The 22,945-nt window shown below is 39.5% G+C and overlaps 2 protein-coding genes across 5 annotated transcripts in view; one reads left to right on the top strand and one right to left on the bottom strand.

Moving 5' to 3' along the window:
• LHFPL2 (LHFPL tetraspan subfamily member 2) overlaps positions 1–13,653 on the top strand; it is a 121,114-nt gene extending 107,461 nt beyond the window's left edge. For all 4 annotated transcript variants that reach the window (XM_082302171.1, XM_082302173.1, XM_082302170.1 and 1 more), the window contains one exon: positions 9,274–13,653. In XM_082302171.1, coding sequence (XP_082158297.1) covers positions 9,274–9,530 — 257 coding nt within the window. In that variant the 3' untranslated portion in view covers positions 9,531–13,653. The remainder of the gene's footprint in view (positions 1–9,273) is intronic.
• A 3,047-nt stretch (positions 13,654–16,700) lies between these two features.
• The window catches only part of SCAMP1 (secretory carrier membrane protein 1), a 45,518-nt gene continuing 39,273 nt past the window's right edge, over positions 16,701–22,945 (bottom strand). The window contains exons 8-9 of the mRNA XM_082301185.1: positions 21,485–21,602; positions 16,701–19,888 (exon numbers count right to left, since the gene is read on the bottom strand). Of these exons, the coding sequence (XP_082157311.1) occupies positions 19,724–19,888; positions 21,485–21,602 (283 nt within the window). The 3' untranslated portion in view covers positions 16,701–19,723. The remainder of the gene's footprint in view (positions 19,889–21,484; positions 21,603–22,945) is intronic.

Raw genomic sequence — 22,945 nt, 5'->3', positions numbered from 1 at the left:
GGCTGCCTTGCCAGGCACATTTACCAAAAGAAGATAAAATAGTTCCGCTTCTCTAAAGTCTTTCCAGGATGCTGATGGCTTCATCTGGAAGGCTTCTCATGGGTCACTCCCTTCCTCTGTTCACTGTCCACTGTCTGCTAGCTCAAATGGGGCTTGATTAAACTGTTTCCTGACAGAAGCATGGGGAAAAAAAGCATGTAAAAATTGGGTTGCATCAGTCAGAAGACCAGCTGTGTCCCAGGTGCACACCAAAGAGTGTCTCTGGTTTATTCAGGTGAATGCATGGATGCATTTTGCTGTCGTGTGGCTTAGCTGGCTGTGTCACTGGCAGCTGCATCTTTAACAGATAGGTGTTCAGTTAGCTGAAGCAGAGGTTTGTGTTTTCAAAGGCTGCTGCAGGCAGGCCAGAGAGCATTAAGCTCCCTTGGAAACTTAGTTGAAGCCTGTCTGCTTGGGCCCAGCTGCTGCAGCTTTGGGCCTCCCTCTGTCACCCCAGCAGTTTCTCCTCCAGCATTGCTGGGGAATGACTCAGCTTCTTCTTTTCCAGGGTCTGACAGGCTTGTTTTTTCCCCTGACACTTGCCCTGCTCAGTCCCAAGCAATGATAGCTCTCTCACAGTACTTTTTCTTCTCAGGTATCTCACAAGCTCTCCTGCATTCTTTCTTCTGACCTTTTAATGATTTCCCTCTATGACTGTCCCTGTTTTCTCCTTTTCTCGATATCTCAGACGGTTCCTCCATCAGAAGTTGTTGCAGTACCTGGCAATAGTTCAGTTCCAGGAGTGCAGCTTTACCCTCAAATGTGAGGAAACTTCTCTGCAGTTTTCTACAGTGAAGAGGTGAAATTGATTTTCAAGCCAGCTGTGTGTGTAACAGTCTATCTTTGCTGCTGAAAGAGTTTGTTTTATGTCTCTTGGGCTGAGTTGTTGTTCAGCCTATTACACTTGTTTGGCATTGTTTTCATTTTGGGAGGCTGGGTGATAAGGAAGATGGCCTAAGCAGAGTGTGATAGGAGCCATCTGAAGGGGACAAGGATCTGGAGCTGCTTGTGGGGTGGATGAAGTAGGATCCAGCCACACAGGGTGGGCTTGTATTGTATGCAGCCATGGGACTGCAGATTCCTGGCTGCTGGAAGGTAAGGAGGCCAGTGAGTTGTGGAGGAGGAAGCTGAGGAGGAAGCGGGAGGTCAGCCAGGCCTTTCATCATAGAGAGGAGAAAAAGCAGGAGACACAAGCTGAGGTAGAAGGAGCGTGAGGCATCTAGAGCTCTTCCGTGCTCAGAGCGTAATGCGAAAAGTTATGGTAGTTGGAGCATAGTTTAGGGCATTCTTTTATAGGTGGCATCACCCTGTACAAAAGCAGTACAAAAGAGAAAGAGACAAACTGGTGAGTTAAGGAAGAAATCACCTTGTGAGCTCACATAGCCTGCAGACAATGGAAGCTGTTGCATGGCCAGGGACCCAAGCAGCAGGGGAGCAGAGCAAGAGTTGGTTTTGCCCTTGAAGGCAAGGAAGCTTCTTGTTTGTCTTTCTAAAATGCAGAGCATGCATTTTTCAAAAAGCATATTTCCTCTTTGGATTCAGCTCAGAGTTCTTCTTTTCTGATGCCAGAATTCTGAATACTTGGGGTGGGAAGAAAGTAAAAAGGGAGGGGAGAGGGATTTCTGATGGAAATCCTGACAGTCTGAACTGCTTTTGCTGTCTGCGGTATAGTGCTTCCTGTAACCTATATGGCCCAATGCCAGCATGATATCTAATACACACTTGGCTGCTGAAAGTTCAAGCAAAGGGGACTGTTGTCTTGGAATATGCCAGGGAAGGAAAACTGAGTTCAAGTGCTAAATTGCTATTGAGCCTGAGGGAGAGCATTAGTAACTTCAAAGAAATAAAATGAACATTTCAGTGTTCTGTTAGATTCAGTGGTCGACTCATCTCCTGCGCTATCAAGGTAGGTACTTGGAAACCAGTAGACATGCAGCAGATTAAAATTAATAGAAAAATAAACAAAAATGTCACGTTTTCAGTGATCAAGTTTGGCAGCTAATTATCTTGACAAGCATAAATCTCTTCCAACAAACAGTGCTTAGTGTGAGAGAGACTCTCTCTGAGAAACATTTTACTGTGCCACATGTGCACACTGAGGTCTCTTACTTCCACCAGCACAGGTGAGATGCTGAGCACTTCTTTACACCCCTGCCCTGGTGATGTGGGAAAGAGTGCTGGTGACCCCAAGAGGCCATGGGGATGTCAGGGGGGGCACAAGGGCTCTGTTTCTGTCAGATTTTTCATTCCAGGCCTTCAGAGCCAAGACAGATGCTGCTGTTTGTACATAGATTGCAAACACAAGGAAAATATTTAAACTTAGCAAATGCTGTGTTCTCACTCAAACACAAGAAAAAAAGATGAAAAGAGCTCTTTTGAGAAAGGGGGCTAACTTTTGCTTATCTTCTGTCTTTGGTGTTCCTGATGTGGTGGTGAGGAAACATGTGGATTTGAGTTTTTCTTCCTTACCCAGTGCAGATGCCCTGCATTCTGCTGCTGCATAGCTCATGAAGCCACATGAAATTCTCCCCTTCCTGGATCTCCATTTGCCTTTTCCTTCAGGCTGATTCCTCTGCAGCTCCTCTCCCCAGCCCCCAAAGTGAGGTTTTGTTTGTACTACAGGATCAGTATTGAGGAAAGGTAAGGCCATGAAAGAAGTGAGCTGCAGCCCTTTTACCTCTGCTTAAGCTAAGGCAGGTTGTTGTTTTGGCCTCCCTTACTGAGCTATGGTCATATTTCATTCCCTTTCTGCTAATCCAGCATAAGTGATTGGTGGTTTGGAGGGCATGGCACTCACTAGTTGAACAGCAGTGGAAAAGGTTATGGTGAGTGGTAGGAAATATACTGGGTCTTCCCCTCTGCTTCTTTCAAATAGTCTTTCATGGACAGAGTATTTGGTATGGCCTTTCCTTCCCTGATTCAGGAACCTCCTGGATTTACCACCCACAACTGAATTTCTCATTTAGCAGCGCTGACTTGAATCTTTTATTGGGTCGTCCTAGATTAAAAACACTCAATGCTTTATTGGGTTTTAAGGTAAAATGTGAGAGGTGGCTGTGCCTGATCAATGGCCCTGTGAGTGGAGAGTCTTTGTTTACCTCTGTACTGCTGAAACTTGTGTACATTTGGGATTTCCCCTGTAAGGTTCTTTATCTTGACTTAGTTGCTGGGTTGACAGCCACCACACAGGAGCCCCCAGAGTGTGGTGAGTTCACACGGCTACAGCCAGCAAAGAGGCAGCAGTGTAATTTCAGGGCTTGGGACTGATTTTACTTTGAGTCTGCACATTTTCTTTCCTCCCAACTAATGGGTACTCTCACCACATACATAAAAATTATTAAAAGCTAATGGTGAATTTGCCCTCCCCTCTCTTAAAAACAGCAGTCTGCAGGCTCACACATCGCTTCAGAGAAGTCTAAGCAGTAAGGTCATACCAATATAAAAAACAACCCCCAAATTCCCCACATCAAGATAATAAACTGAGTTGTTTTGTGGGTTTTTTTAGGGGGTAGTTAAACATAATGGTTGAGTGTCCTACAGGTAGTCCCCTACACTGTATTCCTACCTCTGTTTCCAGATCACAACAGCACTAATGTCATCAGATGTTTGCATAGGTTTGGTTATGAATAAGTATCTTCGACTTGCATAATACATGGGAAAAGAAACATGAGAGTAGGGACCTTATCCTCTTCCTCAGCTTGGAGAAGGCAGTGGTTAGGGAACAACTTTTTCTTCTGGTAACTGCATGCCCTTATAGTACCCTGAGACATTCTAAAGGGAAAAAAATCCGTGCGGGTTTTGAGCCATCAGCTGGTTATAGTTTCAAGCTACTAATTCTCCTGCCTCAGCTTAGTACACTGAAATCTTAGTACACTGTACACTTAGTACACTCAGCCCAAGTACACTGAAATCTATATATGTGAGCGGCCATCTGCAGTGATTGTAGGTATGAAGGTATAGACCTTGCCTCAGTGCATTGCCTGCTGGCAGCCCTCCCTGCCTCAACAGCCATGCTTCCAACTTACCCCAAAACACCTTGGCCTGTGTTATCTTGCACCAACTGAGGTGTCCAGATAGGCTTTTAAAGCACTGATCTTCTTAATGTTGTGAATTTTTGTTTTGTTTCTTATGCAGCATTTCCAAGTGGCCAGAGGCCATTTCCAACGCACTAGGGCATGCAAAGTCTCCCCTTTCCTTCTGGACAAAGGCCTACTTGCCTCTGGTCAGCTGCTTGTGTTTGGTGGGTCTGGCAGCCATCCAGGGGGGCTGAAAAGCAACTGCAGAGGCAGGTCTGGGGCCCTGTGCTGTGTGTACTGTAAGCAGTGCTCCATTCAGCATCTCGCCCTTTTCCTATAGTCAGTGTGGAGTGCTAGAAGCACCATGTCAGCCGGCCTGAGCCCACCTCTTGAGCTCTCATCTGATTATAATCGTATTACTGAATCACTTCACGGGCTGAAGGTGTCTGTTGTGCAGCTGCCAAGTAGGAGGTTGTCTCTTCCCCTGTCTGTCAGCGGGCAAAATGATCAAAAGTGCATGAGTGGTAACCTGGTAGCATCCCTGCTGGGTTTGTCAGGGAAAATTTGCATATGGGAAAGCCTACTTGGCTTAAGCTAGAGTAGTACATTGGACAGAAATTTAACACATGAAATGGCTCAGGTAGCATATTGACGCATGTGCAAATGTGAGCAATAAAGGCAGGGTGCCTGGCTGATGCAGTGTCCCTGGACTGATTCTTAATCTCCTGTGGTTTTGCAGAAGATGAAAACAATCAAGATCGATGCCACTGGGGATGCAGCCCACCTACACTGCACTGCAAAGCTAGTCCCTCCCTGCTTTTACCCTTTTACCCTTTTTCTCTTCCTCTCAAAATGTTGCTGATCAGTTGTGCTGCTCCATAGGAGCCGGGTGCAGTGCCACCTCATTGATCACGGCTGCTTAATTTCCTGTTTCTTCCGCAGTATTTAAAAGCTTCTTTTACTATTTTGCTAGGAAATGAGTAGATAGTTTCAGGCTTTGCAATGGAAATTGGCTTTGTTAATATATGCTCTTGTTTAATATGGCACAACAACAGCTGCACAGGAGACTGTCAAAACGAAATAGCATGCCTTCACTTGGCTAAACTACCCTCTGCCTACCTCCTGTCTCAAGGGTTGCTTCCAAGGAAGAAAAAAAGGTTTTCCTCAGATCTGACCCCAGCATATAACATGACATAAAAACATCCACAACGAAAGGCTGGTCTGTTGGTTTTCCACAACGTTGCCCTGGCAGCACTGCTGCAGTGTATAAAAACCAGGAGGAGCAATAGCTTGCTGCAGCTGCAGGCCCTTGAAAGGGGACAAGTTCGTGGTGCACAAATACAAAAAGTCTTCTCCTATAGGGAAAGCATTAATGAGCTGTCTTCTGAAACGTTGCACAGTCATGCAGTCTGCTATATTGATGTTCTCGGCATGCTGTAAGGTTTTGCTTTGGTTTTTTAGGAGAAAGGAGTTGCTTTTACACCATTTAAGTAAAGAATGCCTGATGGTTAATTGGCTGCTGTAGTCAGGAGATATGTAGTAATCTAATAATAACATTAAAATCTAAATCTCATAAAGGCTTCTTTTTGAAAGCAAGTAATTAGGGCCTGATAATAAAAGGTTATGTGGCCAAATTGCCTTCAGTGAAAGATGTAAAAATGTTCTCTACTGACAGAACTTACACTCAAGAGTTACAGATGAGGTGTCTGGGTAAAAAAGTCATTTGAATAGTTTTCTGTTGTCATTCCTAGGCATCTGGCAACACTGTGTGACATTCTTTCAAACCTCTGTTTTGAGGATTCCTAAGAGGAAAAGTAACTGAGGACTGGCAACAACCAACAAAAAGGAAAATGTAATTTTGAAAAATTATCATACTGATTTCAATAAGTGGGATAGTGCTAATTAAAAAGTAGGAACAACAATATGTGTACAGCAGATGCTGCAGTCTCAGCAGTGCAGGTGTGCACAGAGAGGTGGTTAAATCTAGAACATGGCAAGCATGAGCCCTGTGAGCCTGTAGAGGAGCACAGTGGAAAACAGCTTGTAATGTTTTCAGAGTGAATTTGTTTCTCCCAGCAAGGTGAACAAAGAGCAATAATTCCACAGGTAGATTGGCTTTGAATTAAAACTAATTTATTGTTCAGCAGCACGAAGAACTGAAAATATTCATTGCAGAAAACTTCTTCAGACAGAGCACTCAATTTTTATTATCTGTTCTTTTTCTTTAATATTGGCTTCTTTTCAAAGACACAGGCATGAGCAAAAACTGATTTATTAAGAAAAATAAATCTCTATCATTAATATTTACAGTCCTCCTGCCAGCTATGTCTCAAGGCTAACTGTCAACAGAAGATAGTTTTTCTCCTTCTTGTCCCTCTGCATCCATGTTTCCAGGAGCAGTGGGGTTCTTTTTGGGGGGTGTCTGACTGCAGTAGTTGAACAGTTAAGTGCTTTGGTTTGCTGGCTTCTATTTCAGACAATTTAGGCAATGGTTTGCACTGTTGGTGGGAGCATCATCTGCCTGTTTTGTTCAAGCTTTAGGAGTCATTGAGATGGGCTCTGTGACTGTCTCTTCTGAGGGTAGCAGGAGGCAAAGCTCCTCTTTAATTGAACATTCCTTTCTGGGTGGATCGGGAGAGCCAGGAAGGGACCCTGCTCGGCTCAGCCATTGCTCTGGATATTGGAGATTTGAGCTGAATGTGTGATGAGAGGTCTGTGCCTCTCCACTTGCTGTTAGCATGAATCAAAGGAGTGCCTTTCTGCTGTGGGTATGTTGAATTGACTTAATGGAATCATCTTTATTTACTTTCCCTGTCAAGCAGGAACCAGTTATTAATGAAATAAGAAATTATGTTAAATATTAGAAGTAAGGCTAAGAGGCTCATGAGAAGCTTTCTGTCTGCACTGAAATGGAGTAGTAGCAAGGAGGTTTGGTAGTGAAAATTTTTTTTTAGTTTTATTATGCTGGTCCAGTATAGGAGTTACAAAGACCTGTTCTTCCCATCTATCTATAGCTATCTGAAATCAGGTACATACTTGACTGTATTCAAATCCATAGTCAAGGCTTTCCTCCAGATTTTGTTCTCACCTGTGAGAAAACAGCTGAAGTTTATCAAATTATGGTCTTTTATAGTATTTGTTAGATTTATATATCCAGGAATTTTCTGTACTTTTTAAAAAAAGTCTAAGTCAGTAAAGTCCTGATGACTACATCTGGCAGCAATGCTGTGCCTTTTGGAAGCCTGAGTTTTGGGTAATGGCTTTTCAGCTTGGGGGATACATTCCATTAACCAATAGCTTTCAGGAGTTGCTCAGTGCTCTAGTTCTGATAAAAACTGATGGATGTATCTTCTTGGTCCTGCTTGTGACACTCAGCCATAAGACAGGTTTGCTGTTACACACAAGATGTCTAGGTTTGTGAATGATGGAGTGGTAAACTTAAAAAACTTCTGTGTTGGCAGCAGCGATGCTGGCATTTCAGATTTGGCTTCTTAATTCAGTGATGGTGATTTTTACCTACCAAAGGGCTTGTGAGCATAAGAGAGAGCAGCAACTGGCCCATACCAATGTGCAGTCAGAAAGATACATAGCGTGGTCATGCCGGCTGCGCAGAACAGGAAACTAGTGATGAATAGAGGAGAAGGAACTGCTAGTGTTTAGTCTGAAACGGCAGCAGGGCTCAGCAGGATGAATGCACAGCTTATCCAGGTCTGTCCAAGATAAAGCAATACTTTATACTTAATGTATTTGGCCAACCAGCCAGGAAACACTGCATAAAATTTGTCATTGGTTCTTAAATGTAAGCAGTGATGAAATCCCTCCACAGAGAATGGATATCACTCACTAATGGATTTTGCCGCCCCAAAGAGTAATGACATTTAGGTCATTCATGCCCATGGTGTTGTGTCATTATTAGAAAAATGCTGGAGGAAGGACTTTCTTTTGTGAAATGTCTGGCATTCACAGACATTAATTTTAGACAGTTGGATGATGGTTTTTGCATTTTGTGTAAATTAACTGCTTACTAGCTAGGACCCACCTTTTCACTGTTGGTGAGGAAAATTTCATGCATCGGGCTGAATTTCTTTAAACAAAAAATTAAGGAACCTTAACATACTGCAGAGAAGTCTAACTGCTAGTCTAACTTAATGGAAGGAGATGTAAAGTGTTTAAACCTGTTCTTTGTAATCTCTTGATTATAGGAAAGAAAAAAAGACTGGTTTTAGTGCACAACTTTTAGCCTACTTCTAAAAGGTGACAGCACTTTTAGCAGCTGTTTTCATCAGGATACCAGGTTAAATAAAGGGCTCTAAAGTGCAGGAAAAGTTAATCAGAAATATTTATGGGATCTGGAAGGCTATATTCATTTTCTGGATAAACTGGTTGTGTTGAAACAAAAGCTATTTTTCATAATTTTCCTGTTCTTCTAAGTAAAATTTTAAGGTAAACAGAAAACAAATTTTGATACCTGTGATACCTATGTTTAGCTCCTTCCTACATTCCTTGTGGGAGGGAGGTATGCATTCAATTCATTGTGATTTTTTTAGTACTCATAAGAAAGCACTGTAGCCACTAGCGTATTGGACATTTTGATTAAGTCTCCTTTCTTTGTGCAAAGACACAGACGTGCAGAGACACTAAAATGACTTTCAATTTCCTTAATGAAGCCCTTCACTGCTTAGATGGTCTTCATAGAGAAACCTATGAATATGAGAGACAATCACATGGGCAAAACATCTACTCTGAGCTTTTCACTTCCAGCCTGAGGCACAGCAGAGTGTTTGGGCAGTTTAGCAAGATCAGGAGTTGAGGCTTTTGCTCCTGGCATCACTAGAAAAGTGCTTTCCTTCTGAAGTAGTCACCTGCCTGTTTGGAGGATCCCAGGGTTATGTATGCACTAGCTGTGGGTATTTGGATCTATTTGTTTGAGGCTGACTCCAGAATCCGTCTGTTATGAGAGCAGCTTACTGAACTGGCAGTATTATTCTTCTGCTATCCTTTCACAACATAAATCACAGGGTAGCTTCAAATTTAGTTAAAATACTGCTTGGCATATACTAGGGAACAATCAATAAAGGAAGGTAGGATGGATGAGATGGCAGTTTTCTCCTAATCCTGGTAATTACAAGTATTAGTGACCATGATAACCATTACTAGATGTGCTGCATTTAGTGTCAAACTGAATGTTTGTTAAACTTCTTTCTGTTTTTATTTCTAGGGCTCTTCCTTATCTTAGGCTTGATACTCTACCCTGCAGGTTGGGGATGCCAGAAGGCAATAAGCTATTGTGGACCTTATGCTTCTGCTTACAAACTAGGAGACTGCTCCTTGGGCTGGGCTTTCTACACAGCTATCGGCGGCACTGTTCTGACGTTCATCTGTGCAGTCTTCTCGGCGCAAGCTGAAATAGCCACATCCAGTGACAAAGTGCAAGAAGAAATAGAAGAAGGAAAAAACCTTATCTGCCTCCTTTAACTCCAGTGGGGAAAAATACCAGCACCTGGATCTTTATCTGCTTTCCATTGACTGGACAAGCAGATCCATTTACATGTTTTTACCATTTGTGTGATTGAGCCCCATGCATTCCAGCCCTGAACTACTGAAAGGGTCTTTCTTACTTGCTGGGCAATGAGGATCAGAGAAAGGATCCCAAGAAAGCAGAATGTAAATACTTGGGGATATTTTAGTTTCATTCTGTGATCAGGACACAGTGGAATATATTAATCCAACTGGGGATGTGAGTAATCACGTGTATATAGCAGGAATATTGTTGTTAAAACTGACAAATTCTGATTGATTGGATTGCCTAACCCACCTTGGTCACTTTGAAGAATTGGGTTTAAAATAATAAAAGCCAGCACATTTTTTTTCTTTTCTTAAGCAAAAGAGAAGCCTATTTTAATGAGGCTTTGTTTCCAAGGGCTCCCCTCACTGGTGAATATTTCTTCACCATCATCACCTGGTTTGGTACCATTTTCATGGAGGTGCTTTTTGGTACTGAACTTCCTAGAAGTATAGTGCCTTCTTGGATGTTAACTGTATGTTGGAGAGAGCAAAGCTGACGTTTACACCAATCTTTTGGCATTTAGAAAGTTAAGTTTCTGCCAGGTTTCTCTCTCTTGAAACTTACGAGCACAAGGTGTGTGCCACTTGTTAGTTACTTAGCAGGTAAATATTTTTTCCACTGACTAGACAGAGAAGCTGTTGTTAGACTGGCTCTCACCTGATTCAGATAAAACTGAAATATTTCTACAGTCTTTATTAAAACTTCTGAAATCCTAAGCGGACAACAGCTCCCCACAGCACCAGCCTTACCTGGGCTGCAGCCTCTCCTACAGCTGTGGATCTCACATTGTACTTCAACAGTATTACTTTTTCTCTTTCACATCAGTGAAACATCATTCCCAGTCTACATATCAATCTGTCTCATGACCCAGATGCACATGAGACTTTAGGAAATTTAAATTTTTCAGGAAACCTTGATAAATTCTATGTGGCTGGGAAGATTTTTTTCCTTTTTTTTTCCTTTTTTTTTTTTTGGTGTGTGTAGTAGTAGACCTTTTTCCAACTAATACAGCAGAAATTAAACAGACCTTGCCACAAATGACTTTTTTTTTCCTCAAAGCCAGCTGGTTGTGTTATTTGTGGTGTTGTCTCACTTACTAGAATTACTTCTGATACCAAGTTTCTAGGGTGTTTGAAAAAACAAAGGAATGATACAACTGTGCCATAGGAGCATTGGGGATAATTCATCTGAGAAGTAGTGCTAATGAAATACTAGGTGAATTTTAGATTCCTCTTCTTACTTCTTCTTAATTTAACATCATCCAATGACAGTGTTGCTTCACTGTGTTACACAGAGCAGAGATTCTTGGTTTTGCCTGGTCAGTCTCTTAAAATGTGTCATTAGTTATTAAAAAAATCATTGTTACTGTCCAGGTAGGTAGCTGCTTTCAAGGCACTGCTGAAGTCCTTCACAACACAAGAGCTGTTCAGCAGTCCCGACAGCGGGCCTGGGGCAGCCTCGAGGACGGGTGAACAGTTGTGGAGCAGGGACCCCCATCCAGCGCCTGCTGCCACTACGGACACAGAGCAGCTCCCAGCCCGCACCTCTGTGCCCACGCCATGGCACCTACAGCCCGCACGTGGACAGAAACACAGGTGACCATTGAGACACAGTGCAACAAGGTCAACTTCTGCCTGCATTCAAAAAGGGATTGTTTTAATCTAGCCTCTTCTTGCATCCACCTGCTCCTGTAACCCACATCCACCATCTTCTATTTTTAAACGGGTAACTCACTTATTTTTTAAATATTGAATTCAAATCCCCTCCAAAAGTTACGGTCTGGGGCCAACTGCCTGCACAAATCAAGATTTTAATAAAGCAAAATTACCAGCACAAAGTGGTACCTGAGGATGAAAATCACAGCCCACAGACCCTGTCCACACCTGTGTTTGTCTCGTTGGCTTTGCACACCCCCCCACACCTGAAGGACATGCACTGGGCTTGTACCTGGGGTCCAGCAAGGCTTCCTCCAGGCATCCCTCCTGAGCCCCTGCTGGGGCATGCACTGGACCTGGGCCACCAGCTCAGCTCTGCCCTGCCCTCGGGGGCCCTGCAGTTGGGGAACAGGGGGCAAGCAGTTGTATGAGTACCATATAAACCAGCTAGAATTAATTACTAAGTAGATGTACAGTTTTACATTTCTTAGGTGGGTAGCAATCCAATGTCCAGGTCACCACTGCCAACAAGTCTTGACACAATATTAGGGTGACAAATGCTGCTTTGGCTTGAGCACTTGATTAGTTAGAATCAGGTCAGTTCTTACAAAGGTAGAGAGGGCATACAGAGCTCTGGCCGAGAAGTAAACAATGAGCAACCTTCATTCATGTTACTAGCTGACCTCTGCTGTGAGCCATATGACACTTAAAAAAATCTCAATAGTACATTTTGTTTGGTTTAGTTTGATATTTTTAAGTACAAAGGAGATATTTTCAGTGGCACGTTTTGCTTTTATTTGTATTCATAACCAAGAAGAACCAGCTTTTCTGCTTGTTGCTGGTATATTATCAGCTTGCTCTGCAACAGCATAATCAACTAACTTGCAAGAATATCCATGTTCATCACATAGCACAGATAGAAGACAGGCTGGGAAGAAATACAGAGGAAAAACAATCAGAATTTCTTTTCTCAGGGTTCTGTTTTTCTAGCAAGTGATAAGGTGGTATATATTGTGGATTTTTAATTTTTTTCTCCTGGATGAGGTTTTCAGGTGCAGGGTGCACTCAGTAAATTTCACAGCTGTTTAAATTGCTCCTGAAGCTCACCTCAGCAGTAGCTTTCAAAGGCACTTTGGGAAAAAAAAAGAAAAATCAGCTTAAAGCTACTTTAATTGATTTCATGAGGAGGCTGTAGAGTGTAACTGCTTCTTAATGTACATGCACTGCGTAGGATCTAGAGGAATTTGCTGTGGATTCTTTAAAACCTGTGTGCCAATTACTTCAGTTTAACTTTTTTTTTTGTGGTATTGAAGATTTCTTCAAACATCTGTGGTTTCATCAACTTCTTAAACTTATATTCAATAAAGTGCCATAGACTTTTTTTTAATTGTAGCATATTTAAATATATATATATATATATACACAGACTTGTGTGAGATGTGCAATACAAGGAATGGGTTTTGTGGGGTTTTTTTGGTTGTTGTTTTTTTAAAATTTTAGGTTTTGCTTTTAAACAAGTGAATTGAAAAGGGACTTCCCAGGTGAGAAGTGGCTGGAGTTTGGTGGTGTGTGTATATAGAGTAATGCAATAAAATCACTGATGTTGAAGATCAATACAACAGTAGTAACAACAGCCTGAAGATTTAACAAAAATATCTTCTAGACTGATTTGAATTACTCCGATCTATGTAATACACTTCCAGTGTGAAGCTGTGTCCATCTCTGGCCAACAACACTCTAAAAGCTGAAAAGGCTCAGCAAGGTTTCTTAGTGTGCTTTATTTGTAATGTGGCACTGCAAAAAACATTGCTACTGAGCTATTTCTGGGTTGCCTATATCACCTTTGTATCTATTTTACTCAATAAAGTTCTCTGGATTCTGAGATTTTTTTTTTCAGCTAAATCATTTCCATTTTTCATTTTAACCCCCCCACTGAAGTTTCCCATGTCCTAGTGGAAATGGAGAGGAGTTCAGGCCTTCCTTGACAGCCATGGGCACTGGTGCCCAGAGTACAGCAGAAGCAGAGCATAGCAGCAATGCATACACAGCTCCTCGGTATAGGAAGGGCGGCTGCAGCGATCCAGCTAGAATAGGTTTTGAGCCATGGTTTATTTGTGGTACTGTTTTTCTGTCCTTGACTCACCACTATGTACATTTGCTAGCATGAATGATGTACCTAATGTCTTCTCTTTAATCTAAATTTCAATTAAATGTGAGTTTTTGAACTTTTAACAGGAGTCTGACTACCTTAATACAAGCATATTGGACAAGTTGAGCCAAGCTGAGCTTCAATTGTAGCTTTAATAGCATTTAAGGTCCCAGTCCAATGATGTATTTCAGATTCCCATCTGACTTCAAAAATTATTACTGCTTACTGATCAAAAGTATGTCATCTGAAATTGTAACTATGTGTTATACAATACAGTTGCATTAAAGAGACTTTCTAATTGAATACAGGTCTGACAAATGTGTTTCATTTTGCAACTAAAGCACTGCATTTCCTTTCTCATGAAAAGGGGTAGTAACAGTTGTAAAACAAATATTGCTTCATCACACACAGACTTCTAAAATGGTGTTTGCCACAGTGTGTTCTAGCTTTCAGCTGTGACAAGACAAACACTAGAGAAAGGTTACAAAGCCAGTCCATGGCAGAACCGGGAACAAGGCTTTCAGCAGTTTAAAGAAAAGTCAGCATGTCACTTATTTCTCAGTTGTGATTGCCCACTTCTATTAAATTTATATATAATTAATTACATATAGTTTAATTACACTTCTAACAGTTCCTAAACTTCCAAGAAGTAGCTCTTGGTTAAAACTTGGAACATTTAGAAACCTATAGTTCAGAAGTTAGGGGACAGGTGCCACTGAATGTACCACTACCACAGTCAATACATGAATTTCAAAACAGGCATAGACAGAACATTTATTCTACAAATATAAAATACTGCTTAAAGAAATTATGAAGTATTGATTTGAATAGCTAAAATTCAAATAGCTAAAATTACCTTCCTTCTTCAGTAAAGCTAATGGAGTTGGCAATAGAGAGCACAGAGTTCCAGTCTCCAATTGTGTGTATTGTTACAGATTTCTGTCCCAGTAACTTGTTCTCCAAGCTCCAGCTGGATTTTGAATAGTGGTGCAATCACAAAGTGAATGTCTGCTACCATCAGAGTGACAGGAATACAAAGATGTTGTCTTCTGCAATTCACTGAAAGCTTGATTTCAAATAGATGCCTTTTATTTGGAGTATCTTCATATCGGTGAAATTCTGAGAGCATAGGAATCAATATCCGTAACTGGCTTAAGGTACAACTCATATGTGGTGGGATCAGTAACTTGGTCTGACCAAGGCAAAGGAAAAAGAATTCCAAATTTAATGACATAGGTCGTAGGCTGGAGTCAATGATCTCAGGAGTGTTTTAGGTCTTTTCCAACCTAATCGATTCTGTGTTTCCGTATTCTAACTACTTCCAATTATTCTCTTACCTTGGACAAAAAGTGTAACCCCACTGTCCAATCCAGGATACGCATTTTTTCTTTTAAAACATCATGCACTCCTCTAAAAAGAACATCATGCATTCCTCTAAAAAAATACAGGCACAACAAAGACAACAGCTCTGCACTGAAAAACAGCAACCACGCTTTGGCATGTGTGCAATGACTACTGCTCAGACATATGTAATTGTTTAATTAGGCTATAAACATGATAAAATCTACTTTCAGCATTGTCAGCTGAAACAGTGGCAGAGCAGGTGATGCCACAGAGGCACCAGTGGTCGGAGGCAGATGTTCTGTACAGTGGTCTGGGCTCCAGTCAGTGTAGCCTACCCAACTCCAGCTGTACAGAGTTGCAGAGCAAAAAAACCGAGTGCAGGGTCACAAGTAACTGAGGCAAGCCTGTGTTCCAGGCCTGCACCAGCCCTGTTTTTGCTAATACAGCCTCAAACTTTAACAATAAAAATCAGTCCCAAACATTTTTCACCTCTCCAGCTGGAAGTTTCCCTTCCTGAAATATGGATATAAAGAAGTAAAACCTGATATTCTCAACACTCGAAGTGCAGCACCCCTGTATTGAAGTATTTTCCTGCCCATCTGAGTGTAACGTAACAGGAACATGAAGGAGCACTCACTAAAAGCAGGATGGTACACTTATTTTCACATATATATAATACATAAATATATAAATATACACACACACACACAGACACACATAGTCAACAGGAAGCTCCAAGTGTATTGAGAGACAATATAACAGATGCACTGAAAGCACAACTGTTCAATGTAATCACTTTCATCCAACAAAAAGCTCATTTTAGTTGAGCTGTATATACTTCAATTAAACTGCTGGACAATATTTTTTTTTCCAAAGCAAAATGTATGGCAGCATGAGCCACAAGTCATACTTCTTTTTTCTTTTCCTCTCAGTATCAATGACACAGTATCTAGTTTAATTCTTGTACAAAGTTTCACTGGCTTTTGCTGCTAAGTGATCTGCACTACTTCCTCTGTAAATCTTCCTGATTTTTCTAATTATGAAAATAAAAACTACTTGCAGACAGAAAATTAATTTGTAGGAAAATGGACAAACTAATTCATACATGTTTTAATGTAACTGTGTCAAACCTAATTGTTTTAATTATCTGACCTACTGTGCCCTACTACGGATTCATAACCAGAATGCTCCAGGGTGCGTGCCTTTTCCTTGACAGAAATATCTTTCCAGAAGTATCACTGAGTATTTTTAATCACAGTTCTCTTAACCCATGCTTTTCTCTCAGTGTGTGCATGCTTTTCCAACTCCATGCTTACAACTTCTTGAGGAAAGTAACCTCAGCAAACCAGAGGAATTATCTCCCACAAAAGCACTAAAATTGTGTACTAATTCTAAACATAAAACACGAGTGGATCATATGGCACAACCGTGCTTACATTTACAAGAAAGTACAAAACCTCTTGCTTCAGTCTGCTGTCACCACCATCCTAGATCTGTAAATTACAAAGACAGATCAATTTGATGAAGAATTTCAATACTAATTGATGCATGCATGTAGAAGTGTCTTCAAAAACGTCTGCCATCTCCCAAAATAATCCTGACTGTACCTCAGAGCACTGTTCTCTGTATCATGCATTTACAAACTTATCTACATCACAGTGGTCTAGATGAAGTCATTCAGCCCTTCAAAGGACACCCAGTAGTGAGTAGTAGAGAGCAGGTGCTACAACTGACACTATATGAAAAAAAAAAATCAACAAATTGTGATAGTGCCTAAAAAAAAAACAAAAGGAAAAAGCAGGATACAGCAGTGACACAGAAATGTTGATTCACTGGCAGAAATGAGAAAAATAAACACTACCAAAGCAATTCTTTTTTCAGCAACTTCATTTTACTTTCAATAATGTTTTAAGATTCACTTAATACCTGTAGAATTCCATTCAGTCATGACAGAGCATGTTTAATTTTAACCCTTGTGAGTTTACAGCACAAGAAGGTAAGCTGCAAGTATTTTAAGAATTTTCTTCTTAACAGTTGAGCAGACTAATTCTCTTTAACCAGATTTATTGATAGTGGACATTTTGCTTCACCATTTCAGCAGAAATACAGCATCTATATACAGAATTATAAAAAGCAAGTCAGACTTCTATATAGATCATCCTCCCTGCACATCACCCTGACTGTTAGAAGAAAAATCCCCATTATTGGTCAAAACTATACAGAGCGAACACCTAGGAAAAAAGTCTTTTTTTATTCTATGACACTGTGTTAATACAATAAATATACAAAACTTCTGAACTACCGAGACATGCAACAGAGGGACAGAAGAAGTGCATTTGTACAGAACCATGACATTCACCAGGATGGCAGAACATTGTTAGTAATTTACAAAATATACAAACATCCTCAGATAAATAAAAACAATTCCTAAATTACAGATCAATGACTACTGACATTCCAGTGTTTAAACTTCATACCTTGTACTCAGTTTGTCACAATACTACAAAATGACAACTCAAGTGGGTGCCATACTCTGATTAATAAGGGACCATAAAATCTAATTTTTGTTAGGTACAAAATATTTTAACAAATCTCAGCCTTCTGTTGTCATTTTCCCTCCCTTTTGGGCTGCAAAGTGTCAGAGATTTCTGGTTTAAAGAATTCACATGTGACACAACCCTGAATTTCACTCAGAAGGCTTAAATCTGTACATTCAAACCATGATATTAGAAATCAACAATTTTTATACACAGAACATTACATATGTTTTCTCAAGGAACCGTCAAACATTTAAGAAAAAAATCTACCTGTCAAATTCAGACTTTCTGCCTAATGTGTTTGGGTTTTTTTTCTGGTAATGTATATTATTATGCAATCTTCAACTTCAGTTAAACTGTAAGGATGATGTCCCTGGGATTCCTATCCAAGAGATACCAAAAGAATTGCCTAAATTTAGATTTAAAAGTAATCCATAGCAGAGTTCCTAGATACAACCCTCATGTTAAGTTTAAAATATTAAAAGAACAATCTTGATACACAGCTGCGAGAATGATGGTCCCCAATCTCAGCAGAGAACAGTGACTTTCATCTGCAAAGCTTTAAAAACATTCCACACAAATTTAAGGTCAATGTTGCATGTCCACTATTATGACATTTTAACAGCCTTGTTACATAGAATATTTAAGCAAGTATAGTCATGAATGTGAACTTCAGCGTAGGTGAAACGATGATGTTTATTCAAATTCAAGTCAGATTTAAAGAAATTGGTAAAAGAAAGGAGACCAATAGGAGAATCATGCTAACAGTATATTACTGATTCAGGGATTAAGCTAGGGGAGTATTTTTTTAAATGAGTATTTTTTCTGTTATTATGAATGCAGTGTAGTGAAAAAGAATCTATGAAATTCAGTCCACATTCAGAGTATGGAGAGGCCTCAGAATTTTGTGCTGTGTTATTAAAGATGATTCACCTCAAGAGCTGAATTAATTTCAACCACGGTGTGTACTTACACAGGTTGTGGGATGTCACCTTTCCAGTTTTTAGAAGAGTTTGAAAAACTGCTGAAGTATTGTATGTAAGTCTCATGAGGCAATCCAAGAATATGAAGTCTTCGAAGGAGAAAAACTCACACTATACTAAGACCTGATTATATTATATTCTAGAATATTGTGATGGTATGTACCATTATGTTAGTTTCACAGCACCAATCTAACTTCTTAGGCCTCCATTTCAATGAGTTAAAATTTGACTTTATTAAAGATAAACATCTCTCCCTTTACCAAATCAAAATAGTTTAGAAGCTTTTTTTCTATAGCTTAAAGCACATCACAGAGATGGCTGAGTTAACATTAAAATTCTTTCAAGTATCTGTTAAATGCCATTGCTTAAAGAGCCTGGTTTGAGACAATATTCCTGTTAGAAAATTAAATACTGTATATATAGTGTTTTGGACAGGCAGTAAACAGAGTGACTGTCCAGCCTAGAGATTTAGTACCACTGTTAAACATAAATCTATTCTTGAAAAGAAACCCAAACAAAAAACTAACCAAAAAAATCCCAAATGAAACAAAAAGACCATTGCACATAGAAGAGGGACAGAGGATATGTGAATACTGAAGTTAAAAATAGCAAATATATAATCATTTAGCTCTGTGATTGAAATCACCAGTTAACTTCCTTAAATTGTACTATTCTATTACAGAGAACATTTATGCCCCATAGTAATTTCTCACAGGTAGAGAATAATCCATGGAAATAGATACAAACAAATGCTATAAGGTAGCGCAGGTAAATTCTGGACCAAAACACTACTTAAACAAGATCAGGTAACTCAACAGTATTCATGCAAACTTACAGGTTTATATCAAAAGACTTAATCCTAAAAAAAAAAAAAAACCAAAAAAAACCAACAAAAAAACCAAACAAGAAAAGAATTTATACTCTCTGCCTTACTTGTATTTGACCCCCAGCAGCTGCTGAAACTGCAAAAGCAGTAGTGAAACCTAACTTTCAGTATCTCTCAGTCTACCCCACTTCTTACGGTAGAAATAGAGAAATCAGTTGTTGCAAAGGAAAATAATTGCTCTGAAGTGCTTTCCTGAAGTTAAAAAAAACATACTGGAGTGAACTGCTAAAAAACCTTCCATATTCTTAATACATTTATTTGATCATTATATACCACAGTTCATTCTCAGGCCAATTGTTGAAATTATTTATCCTCCATAAAATATGGAAAGCTTTACATTGCAGAATTCAACGTTAAAGAAGGGAAAAGAATGGTTTTCTTCTTAAATAAATTTATAATAAAATAAACCAAACATTTCCCATTTAACCCATGCACAGCTGCGGAAGATACAAACGTGCTGTGTGAATTTTCATCTAGGCGTTTAGGGAATACAGTAAGTGACTGCAAAATAAAGAACAGTTGAAGAGAACCACGGTGACTCTGTTTCCCTACATTCGGTTACCCTTGAAGGCATTCTGAGCTGCACTGGTGGCCGCTGTCGAGGCGGCGTTGGCTGCAGCAGTTTGTACAGTCTTGTTGGACATCACTCCCGTGGCAAACTCCTGCTGCGCTTTCTCAAAGCTTGCACCAGTCGTGCGGTAGAGCCCGTGCACCTACGGAGGGAAAAGCAGTGAGAAAATGGTGCCACACTTCCCATTTCTTAGTACACCAATAGCAAAGTCTCAAACACCAAGTGGAGCCGTGAGGCGAGGAAATGTGATTTATTCATGTGTTTGAGAGAATGCATAGATGAGAACATGGAATTTTTTCCCACAAACATTTGAATTTTTCACTGTCCAGGTGCACATGCAATTTGACTGTAGGAAATACCTGTAATTGTTTGCAAGTTCAGAGGGGTCTCATCGTGTTTACTAAAATGTGTGATGTATATTACATGAACTTTTTGCTACGACAATATTTAGGAACATTTTAATTACTCTGACTGGTTACAAGAGTAAGCTACACTCTGACTGAACATTAAAAATTTCAAAATATTATACAAGTAATTGTATAATAATTAGTTAATAAAACTAATTATACAAGTACACATTTGCTAAACTAGTGTGATGGCCAACAGCTCTGTATAATAACCAGATGAACAAACAATACGACTTACACTCTTAACAATATGGCATAAAACCAACAAAAACAGACAAGCAAAAAATCCTGAGTAACTTCAATTACCTGCGTATTAAAATTCAAATGCTATTTGTGACTCAGTTAAGTCACAAAAAGGTTGTAAAATAATATTGCAAAGACATTTTCATTCCAGTGTAGCAGGAAAAATTAATGTAACTTTTTTCTCTCTTATAAATGTGACTAGTTCTCATCCATAAAGATACACCAAGTCATATAAGAATATGCAGATTTTTGAAAAGAATCCAGATGCATACAGTAAGGAAAGTGTAAAAATGTATTCCACCATACATTTTTCTTGCTTGTTTCTCTCCTATATAGAGTATTTCTACAGAAAACAAAAAAGGACATCACCAGGCACACACTTAAAATTTCTAGTTTACTGTAAACAGGTCAGAAGAATTTGTGTTTGTGTAAAATCTTTAAACCTAACTGTAACTGAGGTTGAATTATTAGAATTCAGCCAGCACATCATCATCAGAATTCTCAGTTACATTTACCTCAATAACTTACTACCACATCAGTATCTATAATACTTGGATCTTCTGGGTGGAAATTTACCAAAAGTAACCATAGAGAAAGAATATATTTCTTTGAGTTTTCATGCTCCTGCATCCTTAGCTGGCAATAAAATATTTAAGCAATGGAGATAGAGAAATAAAAATCCTTTTCTGAGGTGCTGAGCATCTCTATTGATTTTAGTGGGAATGACTTTGGTAAGAGCTGAAACTTAGCAATCACTTGAGTCAAACTTCCCTGTGCCTGATGAACAATCTGGCATCTACAGCTACAACTGTAATGTCCAGTGCATTCACCTACTCCTTCATGGTGGGGTTACCTCCCAGGTTCTCTTTATTCAGAACTATCCTTCCCCATTTGCTGAAAATACCTGCATTGTACAAACAGCATTTTGTAACTCCACAAGAGTATAAGCAAAACTGTACAGTTGTTAACAGGTAAGGCTCACTTTGATTATAATTTAATCCCCACTACTTTGTGAAAGAGTACCTCTCTCAAGACAGAAAGCAAAATCAAACACAGGAAACAAAAGAGGGGAATAATATGTAACTTACCTTTTTAAACATAACTAGTGAGATAACAGCAGATGCTGTGAAAAGTGCAGCTATGATTATCATCATAATGCCAACAGGAATACTCTTATTAAGTCCAGTAAGAGATGAAATCCACCCACTGAAGGAAAGAGAAAGAACAAACGTTACTAGTACAGCACATGAATCATTTAACCAAACATACCCTCACCAAAGAAAACTTTATAACCTCCTGGTTCTCAACCATTTTGAATATTTTAAAAGAAAAATAATGGGAATTTTACAAAAGCATATTTTGGTTCTATGGTATGCTTTTAAAGCTTAGTTTTCATTTATTCCACAAAAAATGCAAAAACATTGTAAACATTGTAAATATTATCCTTGAGCAAAATTGTGGAGAAATTAGAGAGTTGCTTATCAACTTCTTGAGGTTACTTTGTTATACTGTCATTTCAGATTGATTCAAGACTACATGAATTTGCAGAAGAGAAAATATCCCTAAAAATAGAGTTTCTAACTTCTATAAATACAGAACAGAAACATACCACACATACACAGCTTCTGTGGGGGAAGACTCCTTTAATTGTATCCACATAGTGATACTTTCTCAACTGATGTTAATATAGTTTCTTAAGTAGAGAGCATCAGGTGAACTAATAGAAAAAACTGCTCTATCAGTATCTACTTCAAGCATTTCCCCACTCTTCAAAACTGAAACACCAATAGACACCAACAGTTTCAGACTTGAAAACTAAAAAAGCAGGTTGCCTTAAGAACAAAACCCCATGCATTAAGATGAAAAAGATTTTTCCATATTAGGAAAAAAAAAGCAAAAATTTATGTAAATCCAAACCTTAAAACTTTCCCCTACCTGTTTCGAACTGCTTTGATACCTGCTATGTCCTACTGTAATCTACCACAAAACCCCAAAATCCAAACTGTAATTAGGATTTTCCGATGATGTGGCTACTTTCCATACTCCTTCCCCAAGTACGCTTAAAAGCACACTTCACAGGCTTGGATGAATACGCAAAACAGAGGATTCCAGAGCAAAAAAAATAAAGCAGGATCTTTCCTTACATAACCATTCTAAAGCAATACTGTTTTGTCTGCCTTGCATATATTTGGAGGTTTGCAGCAAAAAGCACTGATACAGGGAAGTGTCATTACCCAGCTACAGCACTGCCACTCATGACTCTTCATGTTACCAGCTGGCTACTGCAACCCTGCTTTTAGTTAATTCCTTTATTCCAAGGACAGTGACTGATTCTCCACAGCTTCTCCTTGTAAAATCTAAGTATTAGACCTCAAAGACTCAAATAAAAGATAACATATATACAAGATTCATGTAAAAGCTTACATATTTCCAAACATTTAAAAGAAAAATCAACTTATTACAGAACATAGAGGTGACTCAGACAAATGAACTCTTCAAATAATATCAAAGATACACCACTATATTCATCCAGATGCCTTGTTAACTCA

This window comes from Coloeus monedula, assembly GCF_965178545.1.
Source record: "Coloeus monedula genome assembly, chromosome: Z".
NCBI lineage: Eukaryota > Metazoa > Chordata > Aves > Passeriformes > Corvidae > Coloeus > Coloeus monedula.
Note: the sequence above shows the minus strand (reverse complement) of the source record. Positions and strands in the feature narration are given on the sequence as shown.